The sequence below is a fragment of the Triticum aestivum genome, chromosome 4A, assembly GCF_018294505.1.
Source record: "Triticum aestivum cultivar Chinese Spring chromosome 4A, IWGSC CS RefSeq v2.1, whole genome shotgun sequence".
NCBI classification, from domain to species: Eukaryota; Viridiplantae; Streptophyta; class Magnoliopsida; order Poales; family Poaceae; genus Triticum; species Triticum aestivum.
The window spans coordinates 570,733,945-570,746,556 of NC_057803.1; the positions used below are offsets into that span (position 1 = coordinate 570,733,945).

At 44.0% G+C, this 12,612-nt stretch overlaps 1 protein-coding gene and 1 non-coding gene across 2 annotated transcripts; both read left to right on the forward strand.

Moving 5' to 3' along the window:
• The first annotated feature begins 2,443 nt into the window (after positions 1–2,443).
• LOC123087040 (probable LRR receptor-like serine/threonine-protein kinase At2g16250) lies at positions 2,444–7,690 on the forward strand. Its single transcript, XM_044508942.1, has 4 exons — positions 2,444–4,623; positions 5,675–5,803; positions 6,561–6,583; positions 6,726–7,690. The coding sequence occupies exons 1-4, from the start codon at positions 2,987–2,989 to the stop codon at positions 7,298–7,300; spliced, it is 2,364 nt and encodes a 787-aa protein (XP_044364877.1). The 5' UTR covers positions 2,444–2,986; the 3' UTR covers positions 7,301–7,690.
• Positions 7,691–7,922: 232 nt separating this feature from the next.
• TRNAR-CCU (transfer RNA arginine (anticodon CCU)) lies at positions 7,923–7,995 on the forward strand. Its single transcript has one exon. It is a non-coding gene; the product is annotated as a tRNA-Arg (tRNA).
• Positions 7,996–12,612: the final 4,617 nt, after the last annotated feature.

Below are 12,612 nucleotides of genomic sequence, written 5' to 3' on the forward strand. Positions count from 1 at the left end.
ATGGAGGACCTGGTGAATCATGAAGCGGATTGACGAGTTCACTGACGCGCAGGTATGACTGCTTTACGCATTTTCAGAGGTTTGATGCACGGGCTGCAATGGTTTAATAAATTGAATCTTCTATCATTCTAACATTTGGTAGACGATGAGGCAGGTCAAATAGATTATTCTCACACGGCACACATAATAAATTTTCAGAACCTTTTGTCCGGTCAATGTTATGACTAGAGTAGTTCATCTAACTTTTTTCATACGGCCTTAACCAGTTTCAGAGGTTGCGGCGCAAGCATGTGGAAACATATGCAGTTGATGAAAAGGCTAATCTTATTTCACATGTTTTTGTGCCTTTTACCACTGCAAATTTGTGTCCAATTTGTTCAGTCTAGCTATACCAATTTGTTTATGCAATTAACTATAATATTGTCTGGTATTGAGGGTCCTTTATATATATATTTAGATGTCCCAGCCAGTTCATACTTGCATTACAAAGGTGAGCGTGTGATATTTGTGATGTTTTTTACACTAATTGAATGCAAGTAAGGTGTGCTCTTCTCCTTTTCAATTGCTCTTATCTATTTAGATGTCCCAGCCAGTTCACAGTTATATTACAAAGGTGTGCGTGTGATATTTGTTTTGTTTTTTACACATATTGAATGCAAGTAAGGTGTGTTCTCCTTCTTATTGAACAAATGAAATTCACACTTGGATGGAAGGATTTGTGATGTGCTTAGATCTATGATAAGATTCAGCAATAAGCGGTTTTTTTTTGTAAAAATACATATTATGATTTGGTTAGTTTATCCGCACACCCACATGCATAGAAGTTAAGCCTGTTCTTTTTCTTCGCGTAATTGTGTTAAGAACAGAGAAAACATAACTTTGTATACTGATAGCTGCACAACATAATACAAGTACTTGTTGCTTGAGTATTATTGACAATCCTCCTCTCTGACGTTGTCTCCATCATGACGCTCTGGACGACAGGTGCCTGAGATGGTCCCATCAATATATATGCAGCGAAAGTATTTGCAGAAGTAGTGGCATGTTTCAGTAAAGGCGGTCGACAATTTGGCTTTTATTCCATTGGTAATAGAAGCATGCACAAATGCGAGCAAGGCTGGGTCACCTGGGTGTCATTCTGTAGTTTAGACTGTCTTATAAAGTGCTAACCTGCCATAATACAAAGCGCTAGGTAAAAGGTTGCTCCTATACTCATCTCATACATTCATTTGATCAGCTTAACCCCAAGTGTTCAGTTCTAATTTTCTTTCTACACCGGCTACGGTAATATTGATATATATGTATAGTTTTTTTTTGAAGTAATACTGCTGATATGATTTTCCCTTCTTTTTATGCTTTTAGGTATTTGTATGATTGATCAAAACATGGAGCAGCAAAAGAGAGGAGAGAGAGGAGAGAGAGGAGCTACCACGGTGGCCAGGTAAGTCGAAGATGTAGTGGAATGAGATAGAATAAGCGTGCACTCCACAAGCTTACCACGCTATGCTATTTGGGATAAGTCACATAGCATAATTAGGATACGAGATACAACAAAATATTTGAGGGATTGCAAGGTGCTATAGGACTCAAACATCAATGGCGCTGATCATTTCAAACTTAGGCTTTATGATCAAATGGCAAGCATAGGGAGCTCTCATCATGGGAATCATATCTGAAGCGGCGTGAGGCAATGTGTTTAATCTCCATATCTCTACATCGCTACAGGATATTCACATAATGGAGGGATTGCTGAAGAATGGTGAGCCAATCTTTCGCTGCTGGTGTCAATGATGTCCAATTTATGAGTTCTCTTTCCAGAAACAAAGAAATTCAGATGAGTAGTGAATTCATTGCAGACATACAAGATGCATCAGCTGACACAAAATTCATTTTGTAGCAGCTTGCAAGTGACTCAAGGTTTGGCAATAAAAATATAGGGCACACAATATTGATCAATGCCTTTATTCATATGGTCCTGTAGCAACGCACGGGCATTGTCCTAGTCACCCTAACAACAACAATTCCAGTCCCAATATGGGAGGGGACAGCCACACACGAGCATGGCGCCACCTTTGCATCCCCTCGCGTTACGCCGCACCAACCAAGTGATACCGCCCCGATGTTTCCAAAGTACCGTCCCTGTGCCCATGGGGCACCCGTGCGCCCACCCCGCCCTGCCTCAAGCGTCACCACGATGGACAGGAGAAACAAAACATCAGAATCCGAGCGCCGCCCACCAGCCACGCTCGCTCGCTTGACCGGGAACTGAAAACTGCAACCGAAACCAGTCGCCTCCGGCCTCGTTGACCCACCCCACCCCACCCCGTCGCCACGCGACGCAACAGGACCTCACCAAACCCACCTGGCCCGGCCCGGCCCGGACCCAGACGCGGCGGAGCAAAGAGCTTCCATTCGAGATTTCGAGCCCGGAGGAGGAATTCAAAAGCATTAAACGCCTTCCTTAAACAACCAAAACCCCTCCCCACGATATTAGCTGCGCCTCCCTCTCCCATCTGCCCCGCCCACATCTCCCTCCTGTTACTCTCCCTCTGCCTCTTCCCCGTCTCCGACCGCCGTCGCCGCCGCCGTCCTCCGCCCGGCCGCCGTCTTCCGCCGCGGAGCTGGGTAAGAAGGGAGCGTCTGGTTTTCGGCTCGGCGGCGAGGGCTGCTTCTGCCGCCGCGGCGCGGGGAGGTGAGGTGGAGGCGGAGGCGGAGGAGCAATAACTGGGAGGGAGGCAGTTGGGGGAGTGTAATTCGGGGCATTGATGGCGGAGCCCCGGAGGGTAGTGGTTCCTGTACCTGCGCAGCTCTGCCCCCGCCTTTATTGCTTTTAATTTCCCTCCCAATTCCATCGGCCTCCTCCCCCCAATTCCAGCCCACAGTTTCAGCGCGCACGCCCGGGGCCGGAGTACTGCCGCTGCAGCAGTAGTATCCCAGCGTCGCGGACGGGCATGGGGAGCGGCGGCGGCGGGAGGAGCGGGTGGTGATGATGCGCGCGCGCGCGCTCTGGGCGGCGCTGCTGCTCGCCGCGCTGGCGGCGGCGGTGCGGGGGCAGGGCAACCTCGCCTCGCGGGCGGATCTCGCGGGGCTCTACACGCTGCGGGGCGCGCTCGGGCTGCGGGCGCGGGACTGGCCGCGCAAGGCGGACCCGTGCTCCGCGTGGGCCGGCGTGGGCTGCCGGGGCGGCCGCGTCGTGTCCGTCAGCCTCGTCGGCCTCAGGCGCACGCGGCTGGGCCGCCTCGCCCCGCGCTTCGACGTCGGCGGCCTGCGCAACCTCTCGCGGCTCGAGTCCTTCACCGCCGCCGGCTTCGGCCTCCCCGGCTCCATCCCGGCGTGGCTCGGCGCGGGGCTCGCGCCCTCTTTCCGGGCTCTCGACCTCTCCGCCTGCGCCGTCACGGGGGAGATCGCCGCGTCGGCCATCGCGGGGCTCGGCAACCTCACCACCCTCAACCTCGCCGGCAATCTGCTCTCCGGGCAACTACCGGCCGCCGCGCTGGCGGGGCTCCCGAAGCTTGGGGCTCTCAACCTCTCCGGCAATGCCTTCTCGGGCGCGCTACCTGACGCGGTGTGGTCGCTCCCGGAGCTGCGCGTTCTCGATGTGTCTCAGACTAACCTCACTGGCGCACTGCCGGGGGCAGGGATTGCGCCGTCAGCCACCTTGCAGACGGTGGATCTGTCTGGGAACCTCTTCTATGGCACCGTGCCGGACACCTTCCATCAGCTGTTCAGCCGGGTGATGGCCAATATCTCTGGGAATTACTTTGAGGGCAAGCTGTCAAGTGTTGCCGGTGGAAATGTGTCCTCTGAGATGAACTGCTTCCTTGACGTTGCCGGGCAGCGTAGCCCGGAGGATTGCCAACAGTTCTATGCTGGGCGTGGACTGCCATACGATGGGCCGGTTGCCGCACCAACGCCACAGCCTTCGCCTGCGCATGCGCCTGCAGAAAAGAAGAATGGAAGGAACAAGAATTTGAAGTATATATTGATTGGGGCCATCGGTGGCGGTGTCCTGCTTCTAGCCGTGATTGCAGCCGTTGTGTATTGCATTGTGCGTTCTAGGAGGGGTAGGAGTGATCAGAGGGAAAGCGGCGCTCCAAGTGCACCGTCAGGAGTGCATGGGAGTTCAAGGGCTGCGGCAGCTACTGGTGCCACACAGCCTTCTGCCTCGCCCGCAAGTTTGGCAAAGGTCGGTGATTCATTTGCTTATGACCAGCTCGCCAATGCCACCTCGGGGTTTGCAGAGGAGAGGATTATCAAGCATGGTCATTCAGGTGATCTATACCATGGTGTGCTCCAGGATGGGACCACCGTGGTCGTGAAGAGGATCACCACCCGTGTCGCTAAGAAAGATGCGTATACGACGGAGTTAGATTTATTTGCAAAGGGATTGCATGAAAGGCTGGTGCCCTTAATTGGTCATTGCTTTGATAAAGAGGACGAGAAGCTTCTTGTGTATAGGTTTGTCCGTAATGGTGACTTGTCATGTGCACTGCACAGAAAGACAGGGGAGGAAGAGGAGGGAATGCAATCGTTGGATTGGATAAAGAGGTTGAAGATTGCAACAGGCGTCGCGGAGGCACTGTGCTACCTTCATCATGAGTGTAATCCACCCATGGTTCACAGGTATAAACTTCTGTATTGTTCGTAGATGCCAAATTTATTTCAGAATGATGTTTCTTTGTAAGTACCCCCATTCCAAATTAATCGAAGTTCTAGCTTTGTCCAAGTCAAACTTGTCTATATCTGACCAAGTCTATGTGAAAATGTGCTAATATCTAGAACATCAAATATATTTTTTCTATAGAGTCGGTCAAATTTAGGACAATACTAAAATTTTAATTAATTTGTAACGGATGGAGTAGTATGGTGCAAAATGGGCAATGTACAGGTTTGTGATCTTTTATCTTAGGTAGGATATTGGGCTCTTTTCTCAACGTGATGATTATACTGGCATTGAGTGCTGGCCCAACATTCCCACCTTCTGCATTTCATTGTGGGTGTTATGACAATTCATATTTCTTTCTGTTGGTACTGGCGTGGTTATGCAATGGGCACCACCATATGTCCCAACAGAATTGGTGACAGCTAGGAATACACTGGCCAGTGGCCACACACTTAATGGACTGGATATTTCTGAATCAGTTTTGGTTATATATATAGTACTTCCTGTACTTTGCCCGAATAACAAAAATTCAATGCGAACAATGTTATTATTTCCTTCATTATTTATCAACCTTGTTGGACATAATTTCCGCTGTCGTGTAGTGGCATCTCATTATTAGCATATTAACATTTTGAGACCGGTTGGGGGGGGGGGGGGGGGGGGGGGGGGCTTGCAGTTTTCCAGTATGATTTGTGTGATCTCCTGACCAACTATCTATCTCCACACGACCAATCACTACATCAATTGGTTAGCAATTTATTTCTTTTTACTTAAATGATTTTCTTGTTTGTGAGATCATACATTGCCGTCAGTTGCTATCGACAAGTTTCTTGTATTAAACTGTTGAAAAATCATCCTACCACAATATCAATATACAAAATGATAGGCAATTCTATAATGTTCTCATTCATTTTACCAGGAACATTATTTTTAATACCAACCTGTCATGCAGAATAAGATCCTGAGAGAAATACTAGCTGTTGAGCTAACTTCATGAATTCTCTGCTACAGGGATGTGCAAGCCAGCAGTATCCTCCTTGATGATAAATTTGAAGTGCGTCTTGGAAGTTTGAGTGAAGTTTGTCCTCAAGAAGGGGAAAGTCACCAAAACGTCATCACAAAGCTATTACGATTCTCATCGTAAGTTTCTGTTTCTTTCACTGGATGATTGGCTCATGTACCTTATTTGCTCAAACGTGTAAAATTGCCCATTTTGTACCATACTACCTCGTCCTTTACAAACCTGTAAAAATGCCCATTTTGCACCATACTACTCGGTCCGTTACAAAATCGCACAAGCCTGTAAATTATGCTTTTTAAAAGTCAGTGTAAGCCTTTCACGTGTCACTTATGACTCGAGCTCTCATTATTACACCCATCTTCAATTGATCATGTCCCATCTTATTTGCTAACCCGTGCCTTTTTTTTCCACGTGTCTAGACTCAAAATCTCTATATCATTTGGTACTGCATCTATCACCTGACTTGATCACAGCCATTTATTTGCTAATATCTCCAAGGAAATATTAGATCATGTAACTGGCAACTTAACATGGGTCAAGTCAAATTATTGTGAACCAAGTACCTTTTGAAAGCATGTGTTCAACTTGAGCATTGTAGTAATTATTGCAGTCAATTACTGGATGCCACTTCTGTAGATTTTTGTCCCTCACTCTTGCCACTCACTGAGGATGTATTAGATCAAACTATCTGAAAACAAAATTACCTGAATTAGTTGATGCAAATAATTTTTGTCTCAGTTTCTTCTTTGTTGCTTGTGGCATCCTAATATTTTTCAGTTGTCACCAAATTTCTGCTCTTTTTAAGTAATTTAATTTTATATCAGATTAAATTAAATCCCCTCCGTTGTTAACGTTGTATTGTTTTCTGGGATGCAGGACGGCGGATCAAAGTTCTTCTGGTGAGTGCATCCACATACAATTTCATTGATTTGAAGCATTTCAGCATTGGCAATTATCCTCTAGTTTAGGCCCATTTTTAACATGCCCATAAATATTTTTCATGGTTGCAAGTAAACTGACCAGCAGCTCTAATGTAAACAGGTTCTCCATCTGCATCATGTTCATACGATGTCTACTGCTTTGGAAAAGTATTGCTGGAGCTGGTGACAGGGAGACTTGGTATCAGTGCATCAAGTGACGGTACAACAAGTGATTGGCTTGATAACACCCTGAGGTACATCAACATTTATGAGAAAGAGCTCATGAGCAAAATCATTGACCCAACCCTCATTATTGATGAGGATCATTTGGAGGAAGTCTGGGCAATGGCAATTGTCGCGAAGTCTTGCTTGAATCCTAGGTCTTCGAAGCGGCCACCAATGAAATATATCCTAAAAGCACTTGAGAATCCCTTGAAAGTGGTAAGAGAAGATAACGGCTCTAGCTCGGCCAGGTTGAGAGCAACATCTTCAAGGGGTTCATGGAATGCTGCATTCTTCGGGAGTTGGCGGCATAGCTCGTCAGAGATTGGTCCTTCAAGGGATGATAACATGTTTAAACGGTCAGAGACAATCAAATCATCTGGAGGGAGCAATGGTGATCACTCTTCGTCCCGCAGGAGGCAATCTAAGGAGATCTTCCCCGAGCCATCTGGTTCTCGTGACACAGAGGATTAAGGATACTTCATTCTTTCTTTTTGCGATCCTTTGGGTTAACAGAGGTTGCTCTGTTGAAGCTCTGCTGCCAGCGTGTGATTAGATTCTTTCAGCTGAAAAGCCGGAGGGCGAATTCGCCTGTTGCCAATGACTTCGCAAGCAGCGGACTGTCGCCGAGGCACCATTTTTTGGGGGTTGGAATGTGAGGTGAGCGTATGGAGGTCCGTGTATACCCTGCCTGGTGCACTGTCTGGACTATGGCGTGGAGTGGCTCTGGTTTCTCTTTCTTTTCCTTTTTTCTTCTTCTCCTGGTCATGATTAAAGAGGAAATGTCGAGCTGATTCTTTTTCTCCTTCCTGCTGTAATTGATTGTTTCATTGTTGATCATAGCAAAAAAGTTCGTTCCGTTCACCGGCATTTGTAGATGGTTATTTCTGTTTGAGTTTGACGGGGTTGTAGTTCAACGAGGCTCATGCGTTGTCATTTTTTTTGAGAGAGAAAACGCCGTGCCAGACCAGTTTGAAGTACGGAGAAAAGGCCAAATTGTGATGGCTAGCTTCCGGAAAAGGCCAAATCTGCAAATGTCCGTTTGTGGTATTCCGGCCCAGCCCAAAAGATGCCAGCGGGATTGCTGTGATGTACAGCGCTTGTAGCTCAGTGGATAGAGCATTTGTTTCCTAAACAAAAAGTCGAAGGTTCGATCCCTTCCTAGCGCATTCACCATTTTTTATATTTCTATAATGCACTGCTTGTACTGGTCAAAGAACATTTTTTCCCTGCATTTTCAAATATCATCGACACTGCGCCTTGGGCCCCTCTTCATGGAGTCAGCGATGATATAATGCACTGCTTGTACTGGTCAAAGAACATTTTTTCCCTGCATTTTCAAATATCATCGACACTGCGCCTTGGGCCCCTCTTCATGGGGTCAGCGATGAAGTAAAGTAGTACTCCCTTCGTTCCGAATTACTTGTCTTAGATTTGTCTAGATACGAAGGTATCTAGCACTAAAATGAGTCTAGATACATCCGTATCTAGACAAATCCAAGATAAGTAATTCGGAACGGAGGAAGTACACTGTAAGAACACATACGAATCGATTAGTATCACAATCCCTATCGACCTAACTTCTAAAATAGTTGAAGATATGAGGCATGTTCTTAAGAAGAAGAAAGAAATATCTTCAGATTGAGGCCCATAGGGGGATCTTCTCATGGGACATGGGAGAGCAGTTGCCAGGGTTGATTTGCAAAAATGGAGGTCTCAGCACCCTATTTTGATGGATTTGTACTTTTGTAGGATTTCAAAAACGTAGAAATAGAAAAAAGACATGAATATAAAAGGATTGTGAAAATGTAGAAAATTTATGGAATCTAAGTTAGCTCTCAATCTATTTATCATAAGTTTAGCTCTCACTCTTAGTCTTTGTAGAGCTTGCATGTTTAAGTTGTTGTAGGCGACTGTACCTTTAACTTGTTCAAATTGGCCAACTAAAAAAGGGAGATTGTCTATTCATGGCTGATTAAATCTTGTGTGCGTGTGATGAAATATGCATGGCTGATAAAATCCATGAATGCCTATCTTGATGTTATATCGCACATGACCAAATTGTGACAGTGAACAATTGACCTCTATTCACACGGTCAAATCAGAAAACACGTGTATGATGTGATCACAACGCATGCATACCATCCGGAAGGCCTTGCACATTGAACTACCACATCACACACGATCCTCCATATCAATCATAAATCATTATGCATTGAGGTACCACGTTGCGCACATTAATCCAACTGTGTGCGATATGACCTTCACACCAGCAACAGACTGACTATTGGTGACGGGTGCTACTTGAGATGAGCTATTCTAACCTTTTGTGATGTGATGATATATGGTACTGGGCATTCTCGACTAGTAACGCCCACTAGGAAACCCATAATTCTGAAATCACTATGGGGTGACGTTATCATTTAATTTGACGTGTTGGACTAAGACTAGAAAATACATTCCTACAGATTCTAAACTCCCAGGTTTTTATTTTGAGGTGAAACTCCCACAACATGTTTGGTTGGGGGTAGTTAGAGCTAGAGAATGGGAATTGAAGGGGTACGAGACTTCAAATCTATTGTTTGGTTAGGGAGATTGGGAATTGATAAGGGAATAGTCATGGGACTTGAGACTCCAACTCCCATCGTTTTATTAACAAGGGAGGGGGTGAGAGTTGGAAGGAAATTGTTTTAGTGAGTCAATCTTAGCCCTTCATCATAACTTACATTAATTTCCCTTATCTATTTCCTTGTCAATTCCCACGAACCAAACACGGAAATACAATTTCTCATCAAACTCTCACACATAATTTTCATCGTGCGCCAAACAGAGGATTGGGAATAAAACGACTCACCTCATGTCTAATCTCAATCCAACTCCCTACATTAAACTCCCATTCCCCTTCCCATTTTTTGCCAAACACGTTGCCAGGGATGGGAGCCCCCCCCCCCTGGTGCATCGAGGATGTTTTCGGATTTGTGGCCCAAAATGTCAGGTAGTGGACGTTGGTGGGCTACGTTTGGGCCAATGTGTACGAACAATATTTAATCATGTCTACAAAAAATGATTGCCTAATAAAGTGTATGAAAAATGTTAATCGTGTGTATGAAAAATGTTTGTGACAATTAAAAATGTCACGCATTAAAAAAACACATGTGACACTCTTAGAAAGTGTTTATACAAGGTAAAAAAGTTCGTGTAATTCAAACAAAAATGTTAAGTACAATAAAAAAATGTACATCACATTTCAAAAATCTTCACAAGTTTCGAAAATATGTTTGTAGCATTTTCAGAAAATGTTTGAACAATGTACCAAATGTTTTCATAGTAAAAAATATCATTTGAAAAATGTTTCAACATGTATTTGAAAAAATGTTTAACCTGTATTTGGAAAATAGATTAAAAAATGTTTGTAAAAATATAAAAAACGTATTTAAAAAATGTTAAATAAGTATAAAAATGTTTTCCATGCATACAAAAAATGTACAACATGTATGGAAAAGTATACATGTGTTTGAAAAAGAAAGAAAATTAGATATTTTCAAAAAACAAAAAACAAAGGAAACCGATAAAAACCAAAAACAAAAGGTGAAGAAACAAAAGAAGCAAGAAAGATACAAAAGAAAATAAAAATACAAAGAAACAAAGATAGACTGAATAAAACCATCAAAAAATAAAGAAAACTAAAAACATAACTAAGAAAAAAAATGGCAAAAAAATCATAGAAGAAAAAAACAAGCTGAGCCGACTGCAACAGCGACTAGCCACGAAAGGAGCAAAGGCATCGCGCAACAACCAACCAGCTACCAAAAAACACATAAAAATGGCTAAAAAACCCAGGCCAAAAGCTTTCCAAAATCAGAATGGGAATAGAGAGAAAAATTGAGCAGTCTATATGGGACGGCCCATACGTAACATACGTTAAGCGTTGCGTACCGTCAAAGCTATATCCGGGATGGTGTAAGCCTTTGTAGGGCACTTGGACCACATCGTGTACCGCTAAATTTTATTGTAGCCTTTTCATGCCATGTATGAGCGCACCCACTAAGTTTGTGAGAATCTATCTATCTGTCCCCTCTCGTTAGGGTTTGGGTTCCTCTCTGCGACGTTCACGTTGACGTCAAGATTTCTTCCCCTATCCATCAATCCTCCCTAGCAATCAAGGTTCAAATCAATTAAGGGGAGATTTGTATCTCTGCCCGATCTTGGCCTTGTCGCCTGGGAATTTTAGGTGGTTCCAGGGTTCTTTCGCTCGGTGTGATATGCTCGTCGGATTGGGTGAACAGGATGAGTAACGAAGCGTTTAGATCAGGTTCAACCATGGACTATGCTCATGTGATGATGGGGGAGCTTGGGCTGAAAGAGTAGGACGTCGAGATATGGTGTTTGAGCAGGAGGAGACGCTGTCGGAAGAAGTTGTTCGACGGATGGCCATCGTACATGTACACATGGATAAACCATACAATTAGTTTTTGTTCTATAAGAACATGCATGTGGCATGGGATCTTGCCCAACTAGTCAAGATTCGCCCCTCAAGGACAATTTGTAGACCATGCAGTTCACTTCTAGGGGACTAGGAGCGACTCATGGAAGGAGGTCCCTGGACGTTATGTGGAAACACTGTGTTGCTTGCCCCTTATGATGGTTTCTCAGTCTTCAACTATCTTTTTTTCCACTTCGTCAAACGGGTCTGAAAAGTTCAAGTTCGTGGATATGCAAATATACACATGAATCTGTACTTGTCAGATCTGTACGACAAGTCTATACCACAAGTGAAACATGTTTTACATCAATGTGCCATAGGTGTAAAGTGCATCAACATTGACTAAATTATTGACTCTAGTGCAAGTGGGAGAATAAAGGAAATATGCCATAGAGACAATAATAAAACACTATTATTTGTTTCTATGTTAGTTATTAATGTTTATGTTCTATGCTATAACTGCAATGATTCTCAATCCTGCAATAACCACAAGGCTTAGAGGAAAAGTATGCCTCTCAAAAAATTTATCTCTCAATTTAAGCTTTGAGTTCTGGCATCTCTACAAATCCCCACTTCTCTCTGCGAAGGACATATCTATTTACTTTATGCAATTTTTATTTTTATTCCATCTTTTCTTACAAAGCACCAACTAGGGAGCACTATGATCATACTTGAGCATTGGATGTAGCTAAGTGTATTTCTTGAATGGATCAATGATTAAGCATGATGGGCTAGGGATAACTTTCTTTAGTGTTGATATTTTGATAGACATGGTTGCTTGTTGATATGCTTGAGTATTGAAATCTTCATGTTAAAACTAGACTATTGCTTTGAACCATATAAAAGTCCAAATGTCAATGCTACAAAAGAAAAAAATATGTGATGAACATGTTAGGTAGAATTCCACATAAAAAATTATGTTTTTATCATTTACCTACTCGAGGACGAGCAGGAATTAAGCTTGGGGATGCTGATATGTCTCCAACGTATCTATAATTTTTGATTGTTCCATGTTGTTATATTATTATTCTTGAATGTTTTACAATCATTTTATAGCAATTTTATATCATTTTTTGGGATTAACCTATTGACATAGTGCCCAATGCCATTTGTTGTTTTTGCTTGTTTTTTACTTCGCAGAATATCAGTACCAAACGGATTCCAAACACATCGGAACTTTTTGAAGATTTTTTCTGAACCAGAAGACACCCAGTGGGCCAAAGAAGTACTAGAGAGGAGGCCCGTGGGGAGCACAACCAACCAGGGTGCGCCCAGGGGGGGTTGTGCCCCCACGGAGCCCCCC

Coding starts and splice junctions, on each gene's coding strand:
- LOC123087040 (XM_044508942.1), top strand. CDS start 2,987: ATGATGCGCGCGCGCGCGCTCTGGGCGGCGCTGCTGCTCGCCGCGCTG. Junction 5,804..6,560: donor AAGCTATTACGATTCTCATC/GTAAGTTTCTGT, acceptor TCTGGGATGCAG/GACGGCGGATCAAAGTTCTT. Junction 6,584..6,725: donor GGCGGATCAAAGTTCTTCTG/GTGAGTGCATCC, acceptor TAATGTAAACAG/GTTCTCCATCTGCATCATGT.